This window comes from Peromyscus maniculatus, chromosome 7 (assembly GCF_049852395.1).
Source record: "Peromyscus maniculatus bairdii isolate BWxNUB_F1_BW_parent chromosome 7, HU_Pman_BW_mat_3.1, whole genome shotgun sequence".
NCBI lineage: Eukaryota > Metazoa > Chordata > Mammalia > Rodentia > Cricetidae > Peromyscus > Peromyscus maniculatus.
Window position 1 is genome coordinate 56075686 of NC_134858.1, and position 25953 is coordinate 56101638.

The following is a 25953-nucleotide window of genomic DNA, read 5'->3' on the forward strand; positions in this document are numbered from 1 at the left end:
GAGATTGAGAACAATTTCTCTAGGACAGTGTTTCTCAACTTGTGGGTCTTGACCCCCAGAGGGTCACATATCAGATATTTTGCATTATCAGGAATCTACATTAGCATTCATAATAGTAGCAAAATTACAGCCATGAAGTAGCAACAAAATAATTTTATGGCTTGGGTATTAAAGGGATGCAACATTAAGAAGGTTGAGAACCATGGCTCTATGGGGATCCTTCAAAATGTTCTTGTTAAATTCAAAGAGGTAGCAGTAAGCAACAGCTTGAATAGTATTCACCTTTACTATTCTTGATCCAGACAATGTTTAGTATGGTAACTCCAAAGTTGTTTTCTAAGTAAAAATGTGAGTTCCTAGTCCATTAAATTCTGTGGCAGTTCAAGTTTTCCAAGGTGAAAAAACCTTATGTTGTTTATGTTACTTCAAAAGCTCAAAACAGATGTTTTACTTGGTGGTCTACCCATTCTCCAGATAATAAAAGGCAATATATCAAGGCATCTGGTATTCCCATATCAAATAGAAATAACAAATGGAACCAACACAATTTGCAACTTCAATGGCAAGGGAAAAAATGGATTGGGCAACACAGTAGAGTGATATCATTCACTGAGATTGGGGACAGAACTAGAGCAGTCATGACACACAATTTTGAGGCTTATTCTAGGCACATTCTTCACTTTCTGTATTCCCATTCGTTTTTTGTTTTGTTTTGTTTTGTTTTTTTTTCCTGGTTTGACTAGCTTATAAAGGCCATAAATTGCAAATATATCCTTTTAATGAAAGATATTTCTTTTGAACACTAGGCCTTTACCTTCAGCTGTTTGGTGCTTGCTGTGGGATATCTCCAATTTTTCCTCTTCCTCTTCTTCTCCCTACTTCAAACCCCTCCATAGTTCTGCCAATCTTAATGCTCAAGACAGAAACCTGAGTCATTAAGACCTCCCTTCTTGGCAAACAATCGAGTCTTGCTAATTCTGTTTCTCACTATTTTCTCTTGTTCTCAGTGCTTCCTTTTCCCAAGCCACCACCATTCTCTATTCTGAGGGCACATTCAATCCTCTCCCTAAACACTGTATCTACAATGATAACCCCTTGAGTTACATCACCTATATCACCCATTCCCCCTTAGCACAGTGAATACTACATCATCATCATCATCATTCATCATCATCATCAGCAGCAGCAGCAGCAGCATTTGGGATTATTGAGACAGGGATTCATGCAGTCCTAGCTGACCCGGAACTTGCTATGTAGCTGAAGCTGGCCTTGAACTCTTGATCTTTCTGCCTCTACTTCTTGACTGCTAGGATTACATGTGCATGCCATGACCAGCTCTCAGATATTTTTTAAATTGTATTACTTCTAGGCCTCGCGGTGGTGGCACACGCCTTTAATCCCAGCACTCGGGAAGGCAGAGCCAGGTGGATCTCTGTAAGTTCAAGGCCAGCCTGATCTACAGGACAGGCACCAAAACTACACAGGGAAACCTTGCCTCAAAAAACCAAAACCAAAACCAACCAACCAAACAAAAAAACCACTATATTATTCCTAATAGCTGTATGGTATCTTTTTCTTTGCTTTCTCTCTATACAGTGTTTGAGACACTGTAGGTGTTCATTAATCACGTATTAACTGATTTAAAAAAAAAAAAGGCTTGGGCAAAGAGATACCAACTTTAGTGTAAATTTTGGGCCAGATGAAATATGGGCTACATCTAGATACAGATGTCTAGTAGGTAGATGTTTGTATGAACATGAAGCTCAGAAAAGAGCTTAAGTTAGATGACTACATGAATTCCTAAATGAACTTCTTAACCTCTGACTTGCTTCTTTCACTCGGTGTTTCATGAATCTTGTATTAGGTCAATAAACACATTTTATTTTATGTCAAATTTATTTGGTTTTTGCTATTTCTCTACATATATAGTTCTCTTCTAATAGAGTCTACTGCTTCTTCTCTTTAGCATCACCTGTGTTCCTTCTTGCCACCCTGTTCAAACACTGTTCCGGTTTGATCTTTCAAGTCCAGCTAGATTTCTTCAGGCCTGTTCCATGTGCCTTGTTCAGGTTTTCCTTCTCTGAACACACTTCTCTTCAACTCTACTGTTTCTGGTGTTTTACTTTGGTTCTCCTATTAGATTGAAAGTTCCAGGAAGCCAAGGACCAAGTCCTGACTGCACTGCAAAGGATTTTTTATTTCAGAAGTTTCATAAGGGAAACAGTAGGAGGCTGGTCATCACAGGGACATTTTTATCCACTGCAAAGCTTTGGTTTTGCTATCCAACAATTGCTTGTAAGCCTATTCATGTGGAGAAGCCTCCTGGGTTTTAGTTGATTTGTCTCTTTTTAGAAAGAAAAACAGAAAGTGTATTTTGTTTTGGACTACATTTATAAACTATTGCTTATTTTCTTCTATAAAAGATTTGGTAACTCATTTGTCAGGCACTTAAAGCTGTTCTTAAGAAAGGTGTTTAAAAAAGCAATGGTTTGAATAAAAAACTCCATCAGCAGGGATTATGAATTGAGATAAGTCTTTCAGAGAAATATTAACAATGACAATCCAATTTGGAAAAGTAGTTATACCCACCCAAATCAATTCATTATTATGTTATTATATTCACTTTAAAAATTACATTTATTTGTGTGTATATGTGTGTGGTCATGCACATGCTACAGCACATGTATGAGGTCAAGGACAACTTGCAAACTTGGCACTCTCCTTCCACCATATGGTCCAGGGGATCAAACTCAGACTGTCAGGCTTGGTGGTAAGCACCTTTATTTGCTGAGTCATCTTGCTGGTCCATAATTCATTATTATAAGAAATTAATATTTATTTTTTTGCTTTTAGAATTAACTGAGATATAATTTGCATAGAATAAATGTATTTAAATGGATAGTATGTTTTGATAAATTTATATACCCATGTAATTAATACCTAAATTGAGAAATTAAGACATTTCCAAGTAGCTATGCCCTTGCCATCAATTCTTAGTACTCAGAGTTCTATGCAACCACTGGTCACAGTTTGTCACTTGTGGATAAGTTTTGCCTATTCTGTAATTTCATAAAAACACAATAACACACTATATATTATCTTGTGTTTGGCTTTTTACTCAGCACATTTCCTAGACTCATTTCTGCTGCTATGTGCACTAATAGCCAATTCCTTTGAATTACTGAGTAGTTTCTATGAAAGAATATAGTACAGTTTACTATTAACTTGTTGATGGAAATTTGTAATTATTCCCTCTTGAGGCTATAAGTACAGCATTTTTTTTTCAAGCTTTTAAGTGGGCATGTGTTTTCATTTCTCTTGGTTAAGTATCTATGAGTGGAATTGCTAGATTGTAAGGCTAACTTCATGTAAGAAACCTCTATTTTTACAAAGTAGTTGTACTATCAGTATTTTTAACAGCAACTGTGAGAATTCTAGAAGATGTACAGTGGTATTTCTTTGAGATTTTACACTTGTAATTCTCTGACAACTAACAGTGCTGAGCATCTTATAACATGCGCATTTCCCACCCATTTATCGTCTTTATCGACCACCCATACATCTTCCCTGTCCATGAATATGTCTTCTTTTGCACAGTGTCTATCCAAATTTTCTGCTCATTTTGACTGGGTTTCCTTTTTACCGAGTTGTAAGAATTTTTATATATTCTAGGCCCAAACTCCATCAGATATTTGAGTAGCTGAAATCTTAAGATTTACCAGTAACAGCCTAATATACACATTTCTTTTACTTGGCAAACATACCCAGGTTTTCAATGGTATAGTAACGCTGTTTATAGTCCACTTATTTCTTTTGAGATTTTACACTTGTAATTCTCTGACAACTAACAGTGCTGAGCATCTTATAACATGCGCATTTCCCACCCATTTATCGTCTTTATCGACCACCCATACATCTTCCCTGTCCATGAATATGTCTTCTTTTGCACAGTGTCTATCCAAATTTTCTGCTCATTTTGACTGGGTTTCCTTTTTACCGAGTTGTAAGAATTTTTATATATTCTAGGCCCAAACTCCATCAGATATTTGAGTAGCTGAAATCTTAAGATTTACCAGTAACAACCTAATATACACATTTCTTTTACTTGGCAAACATACCCAGGTTTTCAATGGTATAGTAACGCTGTTTATAGTCCACTTTGATGGTCTGTGCGTGAGGGCTGCCAATGCCATAACCAATGGCATACCCTCGAACCACAATGTTCTGGTTCTCTGGAGGAGTCCAGCTTACTACGATGCTCGTGACAAGTGGACGGACATGAAGAGAGCTGGGCACTTCAGGAACACGAGTTTCTGAGGAGGAAGGTAGAAACGAAAATGAGATGTACTTTCTTGTAGAGTTTTCATTATCCTTGGGGAATGACGTTTTTAATAAATCACATTTTTAATAAATTTCTTCCTCCTTTGGATGAAGAATTCAAAGAGAACCTGTAGCTATAGTGAAATACAGCCCATGGTTTTATTTTTTTTTTCTAAGACCCAAATGGTTGCTCAGTCTACTCCCTTAACTCTACAGATGTAATGAGAAAGGTATGTCATCAACAATTAGAAACCTGCTGTCAACAGGCTGATCAAATATCATATTACAACAATGGCACCAATTATTTATTTCCCTAGATAATCAATGATCCAGAAAAAAAAAAGATGACACCGTGGCCACAACTGATTCAGTTGTTAGACGACTAGGAGGCTTTAAAAGGAACCAGTTTAAAGCCTCTTTCATGGACATTACTCAAGGCACAAAGTGCTACCTTAGCTGAAACTCAGAATAGGAATACAGGTCTTTGGTCTCCCCAAATCTAGCACCATCACTGTTAAAGGAACTAACTACACATAACCATCTGGAGTTATGTATTGAACAAACAGGCAAGAAAAAACAAAAACATCTCCAGGACTCAGAGAAAAGGGAGCTACAAATGAAATATAGGCACAATTGATGTGGCTCAGCCTTGAAGTGTGTACTATCTATTTATTTACTGACCTCAGTGAAAAACTGAACTTCAAATGCCTGTCCATTTTACTGTTCTGCAGATGTTCACTCGGATACTCTTTTACAATGTCTGGAAAACAACAACCCCTTGGGGAACTCTGTTGCTTCACAGGAGCAACAGCAGTACAACACACTAGCATCCACAGACTTCAGCCCAAGTCAGTGGCTTTCCAATCTGACTCTCTGGCGATAGTTAATATCTGTGTATCATGTGCCATTCTTGGTCACTGTTTAATCTTACCATCTAGGTCACTCTCAAAAGTTTCAGCAGATAGCCAATCAGTTGCTGGGCCTGTCCCATTGACTGTGAGAGCAGCTACTCGGAAGTTATATTCTGTCCCCCGATCAAGACCTGAGAATCAAATAACAAAAGAGATAAGCTGAAACAAAAAGTTAGTAGTCTCCTTTAAAATGAAATATCTCACCTACTCATTTCACAGCTTAATAAAGTGCAAGTTCACAAAGAACAAGCAAAATAAATAACAAGCAATATACACTACAGGGTAGCTCTCAGTGCCCACGCCACCTAGAAGAAAACAGCAATGACTAACCCTCCCAGGAAGTTTAAGAGCATGAAGGCAACTTTGGGATTATTTAATGCAATACCTTCCATTTTGTTAAAAAGGAAGCCATGACCAAAGATAATGAAAGAGTTGTTACAAAGGAACAAAATCAGCTGGTTTCAGAAGACACCAAAACCCAGAAAAGAATGTAAAGATGTAACTCCTATCAGGTTACCTCTGTTCTTTGAGACCTGCTATAACCACAGCAGAAATAATTTAAACATCAAATATGGCCTAGAAATCTATTTTTCAATAGCCAGTTGGCCAAATGTATTTATAGTAAGTAAAAGAAGAAAACCCAAACTTTTCTATTATGCAACCCTTTATTTACTACCAGCTTTAATAAAGTGTAAGAATTACCAATGCAAAAGCAACAAGATTCACATATAAAAGTCTACCTAAAAAGCAGATGATAGTTAATATGAGGAGTTATGCATTCATTCACACATCTTTAGGATACTTAAATACAAGAGAGTGACCATTAGGGTTATTAATATTATCCTACCTCTCTACACCCAAATAATTAGGATAGCAGCACAGTACAGAAATCCCAATAAAGACAGAAATATTAAGAATGTAAGTAACCAGGCTGGGATGCAAGATATGCTGGAGCTAAAGTAACCAATCCTGGCATATGGTGAGAAGTGACAGAGGGCTCTGCTCTGTACATGCCATCCTAAATCTGTCTGACCACAAACAAGCAAGGACAAAAAGAGGAAAAATGCTAGGTTCAAGTCCTCCCAATTTAAAAATGTTAACTTTAATTATTGTCTTGTATGTATGGGTGTTTTGCCTATATGTATGTCTAGGCATCAAACATGTGCCTGGGGCCCTCGGAGACCAGTAGGGGTATTTGATTCCCTGAGACTGGATTAAACTGTTGTGGACCACCATGTGGGTGCTGAGAATCTAACTCAGGTCCTCTAGAAGAACAGCCAGTGCTCTTAATCACTAAACCATTTCTCCAGGCCCATTACCCATTACCATCTTGTCCAGAAAGTGCTAAAAAGGGATGCACATTTGTTTGTAATTGTTAATGGACAAACTTTAGAATAAAAACAAACATGGCTCAATAAAGATCTGAAAGAAACCAATTATTCAGTTACCATTCCTAGACTTCTAGAAGGGTAAGAATATATGAAAGAGCAGGCAAGAGAGAGTTAAGTATAAAAAGGCTCTAAATAACTGAGAGTTTAAAAAGCAAAACTAAGACACGCAGTACACATAAAGATACACTAATGTGTGCTAAGTCCTGAAACAACCATTTTGTCCAGCTATAGATAAACTGTATACTTCGATGTCTAACACAAACTCTTAGTAATCCATATTGCACATTCCCTTAACAAGCTTCAGGTTAATGCTTCAAGACTCCAAGAATCTGTTTTTGTTCACATTGTATATTCAATGTTAGTTCACAAAGATTAAAGCTTTTCATTCTATGGATACTGAGGACATGGTTACAGAGAATAGCTATCCTTTAGTCTATAAAGATTTTAGCTAATGCTTAATTCAGCTGCTACTGAGCACAACCAAACAATGGTTTTTGCCTTGACTAGTCAGTAATGCCTAGATTCTATCTTCAGTCACACTGGCCTTACATATTCAGTTTCTCAAGATTCTCCCATAAAGAAGTCCTGTCCTTGTTTAGCCAACTCTATTTCTTATTACGGTTGGATAAAAAAGTGAATTCCTAGTGATCTGTAGAATGATCCTTTATTAGGTAGGCATTTGGGTCAATTTTTGTAAGATATGCTTCTTGTTCTGTTATATATAAAAGGAAAATTACACAAAACAGTATTTCTCATAGAATTTTCTAAAACTTTACACTGTCCATAGCAGCAAATGTAATTATAATACTGCAACTACTCAAATACTCTGCAGGTCACATGCATCAGGCACATTATAACAAGTTTTGTTACCAACTAGGTTGAGTAAAGTCTGTCTTATATTTTTAGATTATAAAATAAGTGTTATATATTCAGAAAATGAGACAATAAAAAGAAATAAAAACCAAACACAATCCAACTCCATAGAGATGGAGGAATTGGTAAGAGTATTTTCCATTAATTTGTATCAAGTTAAACATAGATTATTATAAATTTTTGCGAACCATTTTTAATTTGTTTATTTTTAATTTGTTTATATAAAACAACTGCTTAGAGCAGTTTTAGACTGGCATAATTTAAAATCTGAAAAAGAACCACCTTTTAGCCATTGACTATATGCAAAGCAGCTTACCTTCAATCAGCTGAGACAGCTGTGTCCCAGTTACTAAGGTCTCAGTGACATCACTTTTTCGGGAGGCCTTTCGATAGCGAATCTTGTAGCCAGTAATCTGCCCATTTTGTGTGGCTGAAGAAGGAGGCTGCCAGTGAATCACTATACTCTGAGAAAAAGCAGTACAAGGAAAAGACTGAACATATCAAAAGGCTGGTCCTAACTGTATACACTATTAAACCCAATTTCTCTGTAGAAAAGAGGAGAACAAACACATAGAGCTCATGGTACTTGAAGCTTCACCAAGTTAATTATTTATAGTCAGTCAAAAATAATTCTAACTTACTGGGCGTGGTAATGCACATCTTTAATTTCAGCACTTGGGAGACAGAGGCAGGTGGATATCTGTGAGTTTGAGGCCAGTCTGGTCTACAGTGAGTTTAGGGCCAGCCAGAGATACACAGTGAGACCCTGCCTCAAAACAAAACAAAATACAAACACACAAAAAACAAAAACAAAAAACTTTAATTAAAAAACCTCCAGCTGGGCGGTGGTGGCGCACGCCTTTAATCCCAGCACTCGGGAGGCAGAGCCAGGTGGATCTCTGTGAGTTCGAGGCCAGCCTGGGCTACCAAGTGAGTTCCAGGAAAGGCGCAAAGCTACGCAGAGAAACCCTGTCTCGAAAAACCAAAAAAAAAAAAAAAAAAAAAAACCTCCAATGATCAACTGAGGGAGGAAAAAAAGCAGGTATGTGACATGATGTTGTCATCTACAAAAATTCATGCATGAGAGCCACATGATAAGAGAAACTAACAAAAACCCCTCATGTTTTTAAGTCTATGGTTTTTGTGTTGGGCTGCATAGTATCTATCCTGGGGTGCATGCAACCCATGGCCACAGCTTGGACATTCCTGCTTGAGTCTAGATTTATCTCCTAAGTATTTTGTCTGAACAAAAACATCAGAAGTCCTAGAAGAGTTCTGAGAGGGAAAATATAAAGTCAGAAGCATACAGACCAGGAAATATACTATTGTTATATTATTATAACAATAGTATAAGAATTATTTCCCTTCTCGAATGCAAATTAGCTGTAATTAAATAATTCCTATGGACAGGAATCCCAATCTAGAGAGGCAGAAACTGCAGGATTATAAATTCGAGGCTAGCCAGAGCTATACAGTAAATTCCAGACCAGTCTGAACTATATACATATAAGACCCTGTCAAAAACAAAACAAAAAACTGAAGTCGAACAGAAGTAAATGATTCCTGAAGAAGCATCCCATAGTACTTTTTGAAAAGACTTCTTTACTTATGTAGCTCAAAGGGTATTGCATGAACCTGAACCAGGAGGGATGCTGTGAACAGACACCAACATCTATACCTATCTGTCTTTGGTTTATACTGGCATCATGTCATCATAAGCAACTTACTTTCTTTGCATAATTTTGTATGGTTAAGATCTAAAATAACATATTTACATAAAAACAGCATTTTTTTTTTTGTGGAGAAGCTATAGAAGTTTTAGCATCAGAGAAAGTTACAAAACAGAATAAGCGAGTGGGGCCCTTAGGCCAGCTTTATACCTATGCTGTCTTATTTTCCTGCCTGATTTTAAGTGTTTTCAGTTACATTCTCATTTATCAAGTTAGTGTTTTCAAAAGTAAATCAATTACTACAACACTGGCATTCACTGTTCTAATGTTTGTCTAAGGAATCTCTGCCTCTCTAAGTCCCTCTGAGGCTTAGTATGCCAGTAAAGTGAAGAGAAGCAAAGCTTTACCTTTGAATTTCTCACTTCTAAGGACAGATTCTGAGGAGCAGCACTGGGAACTAGAGAGGTTAAAAAAAGAAAGGAAACAATTCAATCATCCACAAACCACCCATCATGTTACTATTATCAGCCAGACTGAACACAAATGCACATCTCCAACACTAACTATGTGACTAGAAGGTCTGAGCCCAGATAACAACATCTTATGTTGATAGCTCTAGGGGATAAAGTGTGGCCTTGCTTTATTCATGTTTTAAGGTAAGACCCTTTCATATGAGCATCCATCCTTACTCAAATCAGGCTGTATCTCTGGAAATCAGATACGTTATTTCTGGGATGTTCAAAGGCTTTGAAATCCTAGACCAGTTCTCGACCTGTGGGTCATGACCTCTTTCAACAACTTTTCACAGGGTTCGCACATCAGATGTTTATATTATGATTCATAACAGTAACAAAATTACAGTTATGAAGTAGTAAAGAAATAATTTTATGGCTGGGGGTCACCACAACTTGAGGAACTATATTAAAGTGTCATAGCATTAGGTTCCGAGCCACTGCTCTAGACTCCAAATTCTTCTAGACTTAAGATATATTCTGAACCTTAAACATATTTATTCTGAATACCCATTATGGGGAAGAGTTGCACATTTTCCGGAACCAAGTGACTGAACTACATAGTGACAATATGGAGCAAAATGGGAGAGACACACATCCATGAGTCTGGTTTTCTTATGGACTTTGTAAAGTGGTTTAGAAGGCAATTTCCAAGAAGATAAAAATATTTAAACAAGGAAAGCTGCAATAAGTGGCTTCCCAATGCAGCGATGTATCAGAGAGCATGCATTTAGAGGTGAAGAGTTGTGTCTGTTGGTGAAACGAACAGTTACATAACTAAAGTTCTTAATATACCTAACACAAGAACATTTAAAAGTTGATGGCCCATATACCTCCCCACATCTCCCTCCACATGATGACAGGCAGCAAAGAAAACCAAAGAAGACCTAACTAGCTTGCCCTCTACTCACCAAAAGCTAATTCTAGCCCTTCATACCTACTCCTCTCATCAGGACTTGTTTCTCTGTCATCTGGTGACCACATATCAAAATAAAGACCTACTGAACTGAATGTGCCTTGCTCATGGCTCTAACTTGTGCCTAGGAAAATGACATGGGCCTCAAGTCAGAGTCAGCTGGAGAAGTCTGAAGTAGGACCCAGCGCCTGTTCTCAAAACATGCCCATCCTCACAGCTAAGATTTGTTGCAAGGTACTATACGGCAAGTACTCACTCCTTACAGCACTCTCACAGGAGTTTACTGTTATTTCCATTTCATGTATAAGTTATTTACAAATGAACTTCCATGTGGTTTACTTGATCAAAGTATTCCTTTTAGATGGCCTAAGACTTGGGATTCACCTTACTTCTAAGTGCTGCATTAGAGCCCCACGTTAAAAAATTTGGTTCCAGTCAGTTTCTATGGTACTGTGGTCAACCTACTTAAGTAAAGTTAAAATTTGGCTTACACATAGAGTTAAAAGGCTATAAACCTTTTTCCATCAATATTTTTCCCAAATCATGACCAAATGATTTATGCAGTTGGGTAGCCCAACTATAATTTATATTTTGTTTCTCCTTTTTATCTGAAAAATTGTCAAGTCCAAAGAAAAGAACAAAGAATAGTACAATGAACACTGTATTGTGTCCTTCTAGATTCACCAATTACTAACATTTTGCAATTAGTAACATTACTATATTTTTCCCATTATAAGTATAACTAAGAAATTGCATAGATACAGAATTATCTATTTTTTTCCTGAATTATCTGAGAGATGGCTGCAAGTCACTGTGACAGATCACTCTAAAATACTTTGGTACATATGTCCTAAGAACAAGGGTGGGTTCCAACAAAACTAAAACCCAACAATCACATTTGGAAACTGCAATTTTGATGTAAGTGTATTAATAGTATTCTATAGAGGTGCTTTTGTCTCTATTGTCTAGGAACCAAAGATCACACATATTTTATATCCCAAGTCTTTACTCTTTAGATGATGATTTTCCTCTAAGACTAATAATACATTTTAAGAATTGAGCTCAGCTTTTAAATGAAAAAAAAAAAAAAGTGCAGAACATCTCTCAATTTGACATATCTGTTTGCTAGACTGAAGTTAAATTTTGGGGTAGGAAAACAATAGAGGCAAAGCTGTATCTCTGTTCATGGAATACAAACCAAGCACACATCTTGGCTTCTTTCCTAGTGATGTTCAATCATCTGCTTAAAAGAGTCAAACTAGCTTCTAAAGCATGCAAGTTTATATATATATAACATATATATAGTTTATATATAAGCTATATATACATAAACACATATTTAAAAAAATAAAGAATACTCAATTTAGCCAAGTTTCATCAAACAGAGAGATACCCTTACACTTAGTACAGTGAACTGCGATTTTCTTTCTTTTTTTAAACCCTGTTGATTTTGACTTATGTAATCACTGGCAAGCTATAGTGTGAAAGTACTTCTGTTAGTAATGGGTAGTTTAAAATACAGCCACGGGTGAGAAATCAAACTGTCACAAAATATCTATTAAAGAAATAAATATGGCTGGTACGTAGAGTAAGGCTAATCTTCCAATAGTCATATAAAATGGTTTGTGCAGTGAACAAGCAACAGAATTTACCTATATAGAAGATGAAGACTGTACTAAAAATACCAAGAACCCATTTAGTATTAGATACCACATGCTCTGTGCTTTCCAGTGACAACAAAGCTAGTGATGTTGGTGTTACCTGAAGTTTACATGTAAGAAAAATACTCAAAAAAGTTAAGTGACTTGATCAGTAAGGGGTACAACAGGGATACGAACAGACTTTTCTTGACATCAAAGCACAGGATTTTACAACTGATTAGGGGCACTAAGAATTTTATTTTGTTGCAAAGGAAAAGAGCTCACCATCTGATAATGTTCGAACAGCAACATCTTGTGTGGAGACTCCAGGACCATGTTTATTGTAGGCCACCACTCGGAAACTATACTCTGTGTATTTTTTCAGTCCATTAATAGTGTAGGAGTGACTTGAAACATCAATATCCTTGAATGAAATAGAATACTGTATGTGTATACACACACACATACACATACACACATGCGCGCTCACACATGCACCTCAAGCCAAAAGAAAAGCTACAAAATGACTAAACAAATTCTGTACAATACAGAGTTTTAACCCTCTTACAGAATATTATTTATAGCGAAAGCAGATTAGTTAATCATAAACAATAACAATTTGTTTAGAAATATTATTTGACATTTAGTAACCCTTGCTGATAAAAACTACAAAATAAATCTTAGCACAATGAAACAGATTTAGCACAAATGAAATCAACAACATTTGATTTCCTATATCTCTTCCTTACCTCTGATTTCTAGTTAACTAACTATGGAACTCTGGAAGATTTTGGTGTGGGGGTGAAGTACAGAACTAGCACATCTGTGCGTGCTAGGCAACTGTTCTACCACTGAGCTGTATCTCCAACCCTTTAGGCTTTAGAAACCAGTGGTTCCAAAAAATCACGTCGTTTTATACCTGTTCTTTATCAGTCCCTTTTTCCATGTAGTACAATTTGTAATTTTGAATTTCCCCATTGCCGGACAGTGGTGTTTCCCATGTGATGGTGATAGAAGTAGGTGACGTTGCATAAGCTCGGATATTAGGTGCGGGACCAGGGAGCTGAACTGAAAAGAGAATTTCAAGAGCTCAAGATAGAAATCAGATTTACTGCAGTTCTCAATAACCACTCTCAGCAATACTGTCATAATGGCCATGTTTTATAAACAATAAAAGCTAAGAAGACAACTGATTTCATTCAAGTATTTTTAGGATACATTTCCCTTTACATAACTCAAAGCCAGAAATGATCTGTGAAGTATCTTCAATTTATTAAAAGTAAGAAAAATATACAAAGGCACTCAGTTGTGGTTTATAAACTCTAACGAGTACGTATGTGTGTGTACACTCACTAGTACAGACTGAAAGCCAGAGGTCAGTGTCAGATGTCTTTCTCTATCCCTTTCTACCTTTATTGTTTGACACAGCGTCTCTCACTGAATCTGAAGCTCTCCAGCTAGGCTGGATGATCAGAACCCCTGGGATCAACCTGTCCCCCTCCCCACATTCTTTAGCTGGAGTTGAGTTGTGTGTCCAGCTTTACGTGAGTGCTCTGGTCCTTAGACTTGCACAACAAAAAGAATCATTGAGCTATCTTCCCCAGGCCCAAATTCTAGTTTTGTAGGAATAAGGTAGCACATATAAGCAACCACTACTGGAAGAGATCTTTCTTTTGTTGGGTGCTAAATAGGCCTACAGGGATGGGCAGAGGCCTCCTTCACAAAGAACTCCCAGTTTGGCACAGAAATCAGGCACATTAATAAATCCTGACAGATTCATATGGTGGCTGTAATGAAAGAGAAAAAGAGCACAGAACTCTGCTGTGTGAAGAAGGCTGCTTAGGTAAGGAAAGGGAAAGGAAGGCTGGTGAAGACTTCTTGGCATTACAAACCAACAGTCTTTTCAGACAATAGGGAGAAAATTATTTGTTATTGGGGCAATCGGGAATAAGTGGAAAGACAATGTTATATGACTTGTATGGCTGTACCATAAAATGGATGTGGGAGAAATAATGTTGAAAACAAGAGCCAGACAGTGAAGAACCTTTGTTGTCCTGCTATACAGTTTAGATTTTCTCTGACAGGCAGTTGACAGAAACATAAACATCCTTCCATGTTTAAGGAAGGATGTGTGGACACATGCACAGAAGAGAAGCAGCAAAGCAACAAAACCAGTTATAGCCGCCATTAATTAGTATTATCATCCCCATTATTGATGAGTTTTGAGGCAAAGAAGCTTTCCAAGTGATGGGAAATTTATAATGGTGAAGCCAGAAGTCGGTCACTTTCTGAGTCTAAAAGGTAGGACTTCATGGAGACCAATAAGGAAACTAGGACAGTACCTTCAATGGATGGTTGGTCCTCTGTGGACCCTAAATCTAACTTCCACAATGGCTCATACATCAACCCTTTCAGAACAGTCTTTTCTTCTGACCAAGAGTTCTTCCCCATTGGTATACAAATCCTAGCTAGCTGTCCATGCCTATATTTTGGGAGACGTCCTGCACCTGAAATTGAGTTTTCTAGCACTAATGTCTCTATTATAGACACCAGATTTAAGGCCAAAGAAGAGAAAAATGTTAAGACATATTTGCTTTCTCAAACAACAGCACTATGCCTTAAGATTTGTTTTGCTACAGAAGTAGAACTATCTGAATGTAGTTACTTTTAACAGTTGTTTGATTTATTTAGTCATGAACCATGCTAGTTGTTCAACATTCACAGCACACTTTGTGTAGACTGACAGGTGAGGTTGGTCACACCTCTGTTGCTGTGGAAAACTTTCTTCTAACTTAACTAAAGAGAAGGGAAAACAAAATAGTTTACAAATTCTCTTGACATCACTTTCATTATACTCACTGGTTAAGCACAGGCAAATATGATCCTTTATAAAAAGTCACTAATGATTCTTTCAAACCAGCTGTACAGTGGCATAATAAACAGAAGTTTTAAGTTGACTTATGAAGCTAATTATGCAAAGTACTTCCCAAAGGCAGGTAATTCAGCACTGCTTCCTCTCCATATGCCCCATACCTTGAAGAAGTGCAAGTCCCTCTTCACTTCCCTCTTCGGCTGTCACATTATAAATTCCAAATGCTGTCATCAAAACCGGTTGTTCCTCCTGCTTATAACCTCATCTAACCGCTCTTTCTTTTCTTTTCCTTCAGACAGGATTTCTCTTTTAACTTAACAGTCCTGGTGGCTGTCCTGGAACTCGCTTTGTAGACCAGCCTGGCCTTGAACTCAGAGATCTGCCTGCCTCTGCCTCCCGAGTGCTGGGATTAAAGGCATGTGCCACCACTCGACCTAACTCCTTTTTAACCAAAACTCTTCAACAAATTATTGTGCTGTCTCTTTCCATGTGATGGTCGCACTTCACACTATTGTGTATTTAACTGCCTGTTTCTGGCACTAGGTTGTAAATTCCTTGTGGACAGAAGTCAAGGCTTGCTAATCTTGTATGTCTGAACTGCCCAACACAGTGAAAGGCACACAGTGGGTATACAACAAGGCCACTTTTCTTTATGTTGTCTCTTTTACTTCTAAACTTGACAATGACACTTCTAGTTCCGTGGTTTTCAACAATCTGATGACAAAGTCTGAAATGTCCATGAAAGCTATAGACTCTTTCCAAGGGGAATGTGAATATATATATAGACACATAGATATTTGCATTTTCAGAAGGTTCACAGCCCCAGGACAGAATTCTGCACCAGAACAAACCCGGTGGTCCTTCCTCCATTTTCATCATGACTCACTTTGCATGTGAACTGTTTGATCCTATTTCTGGGATTTGGGTCATGCAGCTTTCTTCCCCAAGAATGCTTGTGCTACGTCAAATGCTTTAAGGTCAACCCCAGGCCCCATCTTTCCTAGGATCCTTTCTGTATTTTTATACAAATTCTTCCTTGCTCTGAATTCTAGTTCAGTATATCTCATGTATGGTGCCCGCACTTAAAAGCTAATGATGGGTAATTGAGTCTGAAATCTAATGGATAATTTTCATACTTATCTGAACACAGTCATTTATGAAATTTAACACCTCTATTCTTTGTGACACTCTTCACAGCCCTCATGTTCTTGCCTAGCATTGATTCATGATCTTCAGTATCCACCACTACAGTGACCAAAGCCCTCTTCCCATATTTACTACTGTTTTTCCACAAGGACAAATCTTACTTGTTCACCATCCCTGTATCTCCAGTATTTTGCATAGTATCTGGTATAAGATGTACTCAAGTATTTGTTAAGTAATTTGCTGTAACATTAAAAATTGAAGGCTCTTACTTCTTGCCTTTATTCCACCCATCAGGTAAAGTTCCTGAATTATTGTTATTCTATTATTGGTAAATTCATACATTTTTTTGAGCTCCCAGATAGGGAGTTTCTACAAATGAAATCACATGCTCCCCACTAAAAAAAACAAAAAACAAAGTCTTTTTTATTTAGGCTCATGAACACAGAAAAGCTAGTGTAGGTACAATAAAAGTAAACTAGAGAATATTCTAAGGAGAACATGGCTTACTGTGAGAGGCAAAAGTTCAAAATTTTCAAGAGGGAAAAACATCATGACATTTCTTACAAATGCAGGCCTGTAGTTTATAAAAGCTATAGCATACAGGACATTTATAATATAAACCAACTTGACACTTGCCTTAGTCACAGAAAGCCTTAGAAATGTAATTAGAGGTAACACTATTGAGCACAAAAGAACACAGATCCAAAGAGTTCTAACTAGTGAGGTACGCTAACACAGGGCACTCCAGCTGGTAACAAGTATAAATACCCACTTTCTGTGCAAAGCAGTACATTAGACATTACAGGAACTGTCCATAAAATAAGCAACTGAAGGAATCAAGTGATGATGCATCTCAGGATCATACAGATACAAGAGTACAAAGGATCAGAAGAAAGGTTCCACAAGACTTTTGAACTAAGCCTTAAAAGATCAGTGCAATATGAACATTAAGAAAGTAGAAATACACTGTTCCTTTACTTGCTAATGTTCGACAGAAATTCATTTGTCCATTCGGAAGGAGCTTGAAGCCATGATGCAAGACAAAAAGCTGACAAGACTCCAAATAGTCTCCCTCTAGGTGCGGCCAACACAGAGGTGAAAGACTTACCTTCAGGCTGTGTTTCTACTCGTAGAGGAGCTGAACTCTCTCCAGAACCGTGTTTATTTTGAGCCATAACTTTGAAGATGTACACAGTTGCTGGCATTAAGTTTTGAATAGTCACCTGCATCTCTCCAGGCTGACTGGTATTCTCAACACGCTCCCTTTGGGTAAAGAAGGGTTTTGAAAGAAACTGATGAATACAGCATATTTTTTTGATAGTTTCAATTTTCAGCTCATGAGGAAATCTAATTATTAAGCTACATTTACTCTCAAAAGTGAAACTCTTAGGCAGAAGAGCAGATCAAAAATACTCAGCAAGCAGTGAGTGATTTTGATTAAACATTACGAATATCACTGACTATAACCAAATACACATATACAACTCAGCAGGTAGGTAGGGGTGTGTGTGTGTGTGTGTGTGTGTGTGTGTGTGTGTGTGTGTGTGTGTGTGTGTGTGTGTGTGTGTGTAACAGAGAGGCCATGAATTGGAGGGGAGACAATGGGAAGAACTGGGGGGAGAAAAAGAGAAGAGGAAAACAATACCATTATATTTTCATCAAAAAAATTTTTTAAAAGAAAAATGTATCAGTAAAACAAATAGAGTAGCCACAGAATTTTTGTGTAAGTTGTTATACTGTAATTGGCTAGGTCACCAGAGAAGAATTATTATAGTAACAAAAATTACTGTTTAGTAATAACTGAGATATCCACAATACTATCTGTCTTTGTTTAAACTTTTAAGTTACCAGATTTAGGGGAAGCATATCAACTGATTTCTTATACTTTGAGGTTTCTGAAACTTGTTCTGATGACTGATGATTGTTTCTGTTTAGCAGGAAGACTATGCTTTCTACTAAATCAAAAGCTCTATAGGTCACAGATTATGACTCACCTGTATACAAAATTTTAAACAAAATATCTCCTAGAAAGACATTTGGGGGTTGTATTTTACTTTAAAATGAAGTAAAAGACAGTCTCATTCATTTTCACATACTACACAAGCACTAGGCAGAATGTTCACACACATATAGAATTAATAAAAATTTGCCTTCTGATATGTAAGTCTTACACTGCGAAAAATGTGTACCTTGTTTGTTCCTCTTTGAATTGTGGGATAATGGGAGAAATCAGTGGCATTACTGAAACCTGGAACAAATTTCTATAGAATCATTGTTAAAAAGATAGATTTTATAGAAAGACAGTGTTGGACAAGAAGCTAGGAAATTGAACCCCAGTTATAGAAGGGCTGTTAGTGTGCCAAGAAACTATGATCAAATCACTAGCTCTTTCTGAAACAGGGTGGACAAACTTGTTTTCAGCGAAGTGCCAGATAGTAAATTCAAGCTTAGAGGCAAAATACTTGCTTATATGAAGTTTAAAAAGTCACTATTTTAAAATACAGAAGCAATCATTAGCTCCTGAGTCATAAAAATAGCAACTCTGATTTGGCCTTGTATCCATAATATGCAACCCTAGAACTAGACTAACAGCTCTAAAATGCTTTCTCCATCTTCAAAATGTTATCAATACCGGGAGTGACTCTCAACTCTTCATTTAATAGCCAATACCAGAAAAGAACTGCTGTTTAAAATAGAGGCTTTAAAAAAAATGAGAGAACATTATTTCATAGGTAGAAAGAAAGGCAGGCAAAGGACCCTCTGGACTACACAATTTAGGTATCCAACAGAACTTCTACTTTTGACCAAAGCATATAGTGACATCTGGTGGTTAAGTTTTTAAATGCAGAAGTAGAGAAATTTGCCTATAAGGCCTACATTCTTGCACAACAAGCTTACGGAAGTAAAAAAGAAAAGTATCTTCTTCAATGCATTTGCCATATTTGCCCCACCCACTCGAAGTCACTGCTCTCATCTTCATCCCGGCTATCAACTGCTTTTGTCTAAATAAACATACCTTCTATCTCTCTGGCTTTTCTTTTTTTTCCTTTCTTCTCCCATTATAATCTCATACTAACTTTTACCAATATACTCTGGTCAACAAGGTAAGCTTTAATGGTCTCATCATCCTCACACCAGACACAGAAATGGAACTCTTGTGCCCTGGTGTCTGTCACTGTAAATGTCTCACCTAGACCACTTCTAGCTGCCAAATGACATCATCAGATTTGTAAAATTTCCTGAAAATGTAACACAGGGCATGGAGATAAGCTGGCTCTAATACAGTGTAAAGGTGAATGGAAACTTGTATGCGGGCATTTAGGTGAGACCTAAGGAGTACCATCTGAATGTACAGACAAGAAGCCAGGCATAATTATTTGTTTGGAAAATGTATTTATGGTAGATGGATTAATAAAGGCAAAGTTCCTGCTGTAGAAACAATGTGTGTTATGCACAGGAATAACTATATGCCTTCTTCCCTTTGTAAATACATGACATCTGTAATAAGATGTCAAAGTCACCTGTGGTTATTTTGACACTGATACCGCAACTCCCTAAGATCATGCACTACTACTGCATCCTTTCACTCTGTGGGTGTGAGTTTGGGTTTTTCTTGGTGGATTTTTTTTGGGGGGGGTGGGGAGATTTTATTTCTTATTTTTGGTGTTTTATTTTTTAGTTTTCTTTTGTTCTCAGCACTTACCACTCTCTAAATTTCCTCTGTTGTTTTATTCAATGTCTTTCTTGTTCAGTAATATTATATACCTTTTTATGTATAAGACTGTTTCCTTATCTTTGTAAAACGTCAAGCATCCTGTTTTTAGGAAGCATTATCCAACGAGTAGTCCGTCCGATCAAGATAAAATTATGTTACTGAAACTTGTGATGGGGTGAAATTACTGGGTCCTGCACCTACTGAGCTTGGTAGTCTGGCCATAAACACAGTAAGTATATAGCAATTATAGGCACCTTAGTAGAAAAAATAAACCATATTTCATGTATTAGGGCCCTAAGCTGAGCACAATGAAAGAATCTACAACAGTCAGCAAGTGAAATGGGTTTTTCACAGAGTTCATAATTTGGTGGGGAAAGCAATATAAATACACATCAACCTTAAAACTTGATCTCATATTACTATAGCCAATTGTCAATATTAGTGGTTTCAATACATATGGAGAGTAACAGCAATGTGCTGAGGCAGAGACTGTCTTGGGAGGACTTCATGGGGCTTAAAACTGGTAAAGAGGGATTAAGGCATGTAGCATTATCTGGGAAGAGGAGAGAAACCACCAGGGAGACTGGAACAAAGGCTTTAGTGGTAAGTAGACTGGCTTCACTAGAAATGATTTAATTGAGAAGAAAGGAAAATGAAGGTACACAGATATTAAGTCAGGCTATGGATAGTGGTCTGGAGAGTCCAGACATCCTCCTGTAAGCAATATGTGCTCTTGAGATGGGTGGAGATACCAGGGAAGTTATCAACAAGGTTGTCTTAGGGAAATTACTCTTAAGTACTCTTATGACATCAAAAAAGAGACCCCGTAGATACAGAACTACATTCATCTGACTAATAAATTAAACCTATTTTAATCTCTAAACTCTGCTGAATGAATCTTATGAGAAAGATATATAGTTCTGGAGTTAGAGATATGTTTCAGTGGCAGTGTTTATCTACCATACATACTGATTTGATTTGGATTGAATCCCTGAACTACAAACAGAAATCAAAACATACCAGCACAGTCCTGGCTGTATCTGAATGTTTCTATCTAAATAACTCTATCTGCTTTCTTCCATTATTTCAGAAAGATAGGAAAAAATACTAGGACTTCAGTGTGCTTGAAGTTTATATAATGACCCAAATGACTTTAGGGAAGACACATTTCAATAATCTTATTTTCTAGACTGGAAATTGGTACAAACCTGTACAGGGTGAATATAACCAGGCAGGAGTGTAAGAAGATGCAGCCCCCTGGCTCTAAATATACAGGCACTTACCTAGCAACCCCTTCTTTGGTGTAGAACACAGAGTAGGTGAGATTGTCTCCATGAGGATCTGATGCAGGTGTACGCCATGTCAATTTGATGAAGCGGGTGGAGACCAAGGAGGCCACGACATCCCGAGGAGCTGAAGGCAGTGGTCCCGTTGTGGCTGGTGCTAGATGGTCAGTAGTGGCACTGGTCAGTGAAGTGGGAGGTAATGTTGGGATGGCAACATCTTGTCATGTGCAAACATTGGGGAATATGAAGGGCAAACCACGACGGTTTTTAAAAAGAGAACAGAAAAACAAAAAACAAAAAAAGAAATAAACAAAACCACGATGGGAAACAAAATAAAATGAATGAACATAAAAAAGGCCATTAAACTAAAAGCCAACATGCAGGCCTGGGGTAACTACTGCAAACTAATGAGGATATTCAAGACATACCACTGTAGAACAAGCAGATTTCCTGATCTGATAAGGGTTGTGGGTAAGGAACAGGGAAGTGACAGCTGAGAATAACACATCTCAAAGGACACAGCAGTGCCCAGGTAATTTTCTTAATATTGAAAGCAGCATGCAATATCTGTCAAACTTTGCATATAACTCTCACAGTTTGGTGGACCTCAGTATTTTCTACCTTATCAAAATATGGAAAATCTATCTATAATGACTATAGTATAGACAATCCTCATTATACTCAACAAAGGGCCCCAGGGGAAAGTCTGGGGAAGGGGAGTATATAACTTCGATATAGAAATAGGTATATTTTTCAGATTAGAAATCTAAACTTTCAACTTTAATATTAAGCTCTGTTTTCCATATTGGCAATACCCAGAAAAGTGACAGTCTTCCTCATCTTGATAAATTATACTTCATTTCTCATTATGTCAATCCATTTAACTATAACACTATATAAAACTGAATCAAAGATTCGAAGATCACAAAAATAGTACAGGTAACTTAGGATCCTCTGCCAGGATCTTCACCATGATGCAAATTAAACAGCTATGGACATGAGGTACCGGGTGCAAGAGATGAAGCAGTGGCACTAAGCAGCCACAGCTAACCTGCTCTTCCTTTCTAATTTTAGAAATTTTACTCCTTGTACTCAACCTAAATCTTTTTTAGAGACAAAAAGTACAAGTTTAATCTCACCCCACCAGCAAGCCTGAGAGAAGGTCTCACATTTTTCAAAAAAATTACTATAAACTTCCTGGGGCAGCTGGTAGACAACAGGAAGGAGGAAAACAGTACTTTGTTTCTCCCACATCCACCCATTTGGTGGAGATTGAACCCAGGGCCTCCGGTGTGCTAGGTAAGCACTCTATCTTACTTAGTTTTGAACTGAGTGGTGGGGCAAGAGGGCAACAGTCTTTTAGAAGTATTTGAGCATTTTCCATTTGGAACTCTCCCTCTTTATGTGGACAATAAATCATTATAATAACTCTGCAATCTGTACTACCATACTGTCGTCATCATACAGAGGATGATACTCTGGAGCTAAAATTACTTGTCCTAACTTTGACTTGTAGTTTAAAAGGCCTCTGAATTTAGCCAACAGGAGAAGGGGAACGATTTCTAGTTTGGATATGTCATTCGTGTCATTGTGGGCACATCACTTACTTCTTCCTGCCCTCTCCTTTTTGTGTCTCCCTCCATGGAAGAGTTAGTCTATTAAAACGTAAGATTATTAAGTTTTCCTTCAGCTGTAAGTACACACTTTACTGAGACACATATCAACATGGCAAGTCAAGTTTGAATAGCCACTGAGAACTTATTCTTGTCCTGTATGCCTTGACAGGTGTGTTGCCTCAGAGGAAATATATGCCTCTCATTTACAGCTCTCAGAGTTCTTTTCCTTTATGTTACTTTGTTTATCTAACAGCTTAGGAGGCAGGGTGGAAATGATGGAGTCAGATGCTGAGAGGAAAGAATTAAGAACTTCCAGGTTTCTGACTTGGCAGACTGGGCTGATGGAGGAAGAAATATTAATGAAGACAATACACTGAGGGGTAGATGATGATTTGGTTTGTCTTAGTTAACAATCAAATACCTATACAAGGAATGTACACAGGCAGCTGCAGATATGGATCTGGTTACTATAAAAAAAACCCACTAAACCCTTTACAGGTTCAAAGAGTAACCTGAACACAGTTGCTTCTAAAACATATAAATACACTTTCAAATGTTATATGACTTCCTAAGCCCCATTTTCTCCTTATTTACTGGCTGGAGAGCAGAATTAGTTCATCATATAAGAGGCAATAATGTCTACTGGGAAGAGTCCTGGATTGAATACAGAGATCCATATTCAAACTCTGACCCTGACACTTCCTAATAATGTGAGCATGACAAGTCAGTGTTCTGTGTCAGTTTCCCTATCTATAAATTGGGAGCAGTAGCACTTCCTACCCATGTTCCATCCAACAGGAACCAGATGAATGCTAAACAAGAAAGTACTATGTGCACAATACTTCCCACATTTGAATGGGATATGAAAGCAGCTAGGGAGACCATGTAAGCAGGGGAAAGCAGCTGAAGGGTATAATGGGTGAATCATTCAGACTGGGAAGTTTGGTTGCCCTGCTGAACTTCTAATGCACAGATCAATAATTCATTAACATCCCACAGCACTTATTTACACCATCCATGTGCACACTGTATCACCTTGTATGAATCTACAAGCCCCTTATGGACAAAATCTCTATTTGCTTCATCTTGTAACCATTCACTCATTCTGTCTACTTTAGGTAACCAATAAATTTATATTATTAAATTAATAAATGGAAGAAAAATCAGGGACGTTTTAATAGAGACCAATGTTTCTAAAAGCTCATTCAATACTTTGATCTTTTTAGCTAAGCACATATAAATAACATTATATAATGAAACTAAAATTTCAAGGCAGACATTTTATTTCATGTACATCCAATCAAAGTGTAAATACCAGGTTACTGTAATAATGTAAACAATCACTCATTGATTAAAGTGGGGGAAATCTATGCATATTGCAGCTCCCCTTCCCATGTGGGTTCTATGTCATAGCTAAGCAGGTGAGGGAGATTGATGTGACCATAGAGAATCAACTAAGAACTAGGGTATACCAGCATTCACAGCAAAATAGTACAGACTGGGACTCTGGACTTCTGGCAGGAAGGTTTGAGGAAGATGACAAACATCTCATCCCCAACAGCAATGATAAAACTGGACAAAACTGCCCAGACTTGAACTTGACCAAAGGCATAACACAAGCCAAGATGCTGTGGAATAATCCTCCTATACACTTGTAAAGACGCGATGTTCTTATTGTTAATAAAAAGAGGAATGGCTGACAGTTAAGCAGGATTTTCAGGGCAGAGAGAATGCTGGGGAGAAGTCTGAGGAGATGCACAGGAAATGCCAGGAGATGCCAGGAGATGTAGAGCTAGCAGGATGGAAAATACTTACATAAGGTAAATGAGCCTTGGAGCAGGACATAGATTAATAGAAATGGGTTAATTTAATCTATAACAGCTAGCAAAAAAACAAGATGAAGCTATTGGCCTAGCATTTATAATTAATTAATATTAAGTGTCTGTGTGGTTATTTGGGGGAGCAGCTGGCAGGATAGAAAAGTTAGCCTACACCAAGAAGCATTTGCTAAAGGAAACTATAACATTTCAGGTAAAAACAGTGTCTGGGTTATCATCCCATCTTTGCTCAAGCGACCAATCAGAATAGAGCAGGCTCTGAAAGTCGATGGTTTTGCTGCTATTGTCAGAAAGAGCTCACTGGTATGCAGAAAGAGCTAGTACTTCCTAGCCTGAGGTGATCTTTTAGGAGCAATGGACAATTGACCAGCCATGGAACATGGTATTTCATGAGGTAAGAAAGTGATAAGAAAGCCTGATAAGCACTAAACACATCCCAGGATGACTGGAAGCAATGTGTAGATGATCCAGACATAGATGGACCAAGCCATCCATGTATCCCTGGTCAGTGGAAGCCATGTGTGTTAGTCAAGAGACAAACAAGATCACCCAGCACAAAACAAAGGCTGAGGCAGCCTGAAAAATAACTCAAAGTTTGAAGGTATTCCTCAAACCAGATCTACCAGCTAAGAGCTTCAAAAATCTGGACATAATTTCAGACTAATTTTTGGCTAACTAATAATTTAAAATAGAGATAGAGGTGCTGAGTATGGTAGCACATGGCTGCAACCCTAGCCCTTGGGAGGCTGAGGAAGGAAGACCATGAGTTCAGGCCAGTCCAGGCCAGGTTGGGTACATAGTAAGTCCTACAGCAATAAAAGACAAGTAGATGTTATCCCTAGAAAACAAAATTTACATATACATAGCCTCCTAGGAAAATAGAAAAAGAAAACAAACATAAAACCTTAGCTATGGGGCTGGAGAGATGGTTCAGTGGTTAAAAATATTGGGTGCTATTCCAGAGGACCTGGGTTCAATTCCCACCACCCACATGGCAGCTCACAACCATCTGTTACTGTAGTCCCAGGGAATCTGATGTCCTCTTCTGAACTTTGCAGCATCAGGAACACAAGTGATGCACAGACGAATGTACAAGCAAAACACATAAAATAATAAAATAAGTAAAAAATTTAAAAAACATTGAAAGGCTAAGCTATACATTAGTGGTTGTACACTCTGAGAAACAAGTAGTCTAGGCAAGTCACTAAACAAAGGCAGCAGCAGATGCTAGGAGTGTGGGGGAGAAC

At 37.6% G+C, this 25953-nt stretch overlaps 1 protein-coding gene across 12 annotated transcripts in view; it reads right to left on the reverse strand.

The window, feature by feature from the left end:
- Window positions 1–25953, reverse strand: part of Neo1 (neogenin 1) — a 169192-nt gene that overhangs the window by 34942 nt on the left and 108297 nt on the right. For 7 of the 12 annotated variants that reach the window (XM_076576387.1, XM_076576391.1, XM_076576399.1 and 4 more), the window contains exons 8-15: window positions 21250–21469; window positions 17360–17514; window positions 13153–13301; window positions 12519–12657; window positions 9573–9622; window positions 7812–7959; window positions 5252–5362; window positions 4119–4313 (exon numbers count right to left, since the gene is read on the reverse strand). In XM_076576387.1, the coding sequence (XP_076432502.1) occupies window positions 4119–4313; window positions 5252–5362; window positions 7812–7959; window positions 9573–9622; window positions 12519–12657; window positions 13153–13301; window positions 17360–17514; window positions 21250–21469 (1167 nt within the window). The remainder of the gene's footprint in view (window positions 1–4118; window positions 4314–5251; window positions 5363–7811; window positions 7960–9572; window positions 9623–12518; window positions 12658–13152; window positions 13302–17359; window positions 17515–21249; window positions 21470–25953) is intronic. The other 5 variants (XM_076576394.1, XM_076576398.1, XM_076576393.1 and 2 more) reach the window with 1 other exon arrangement.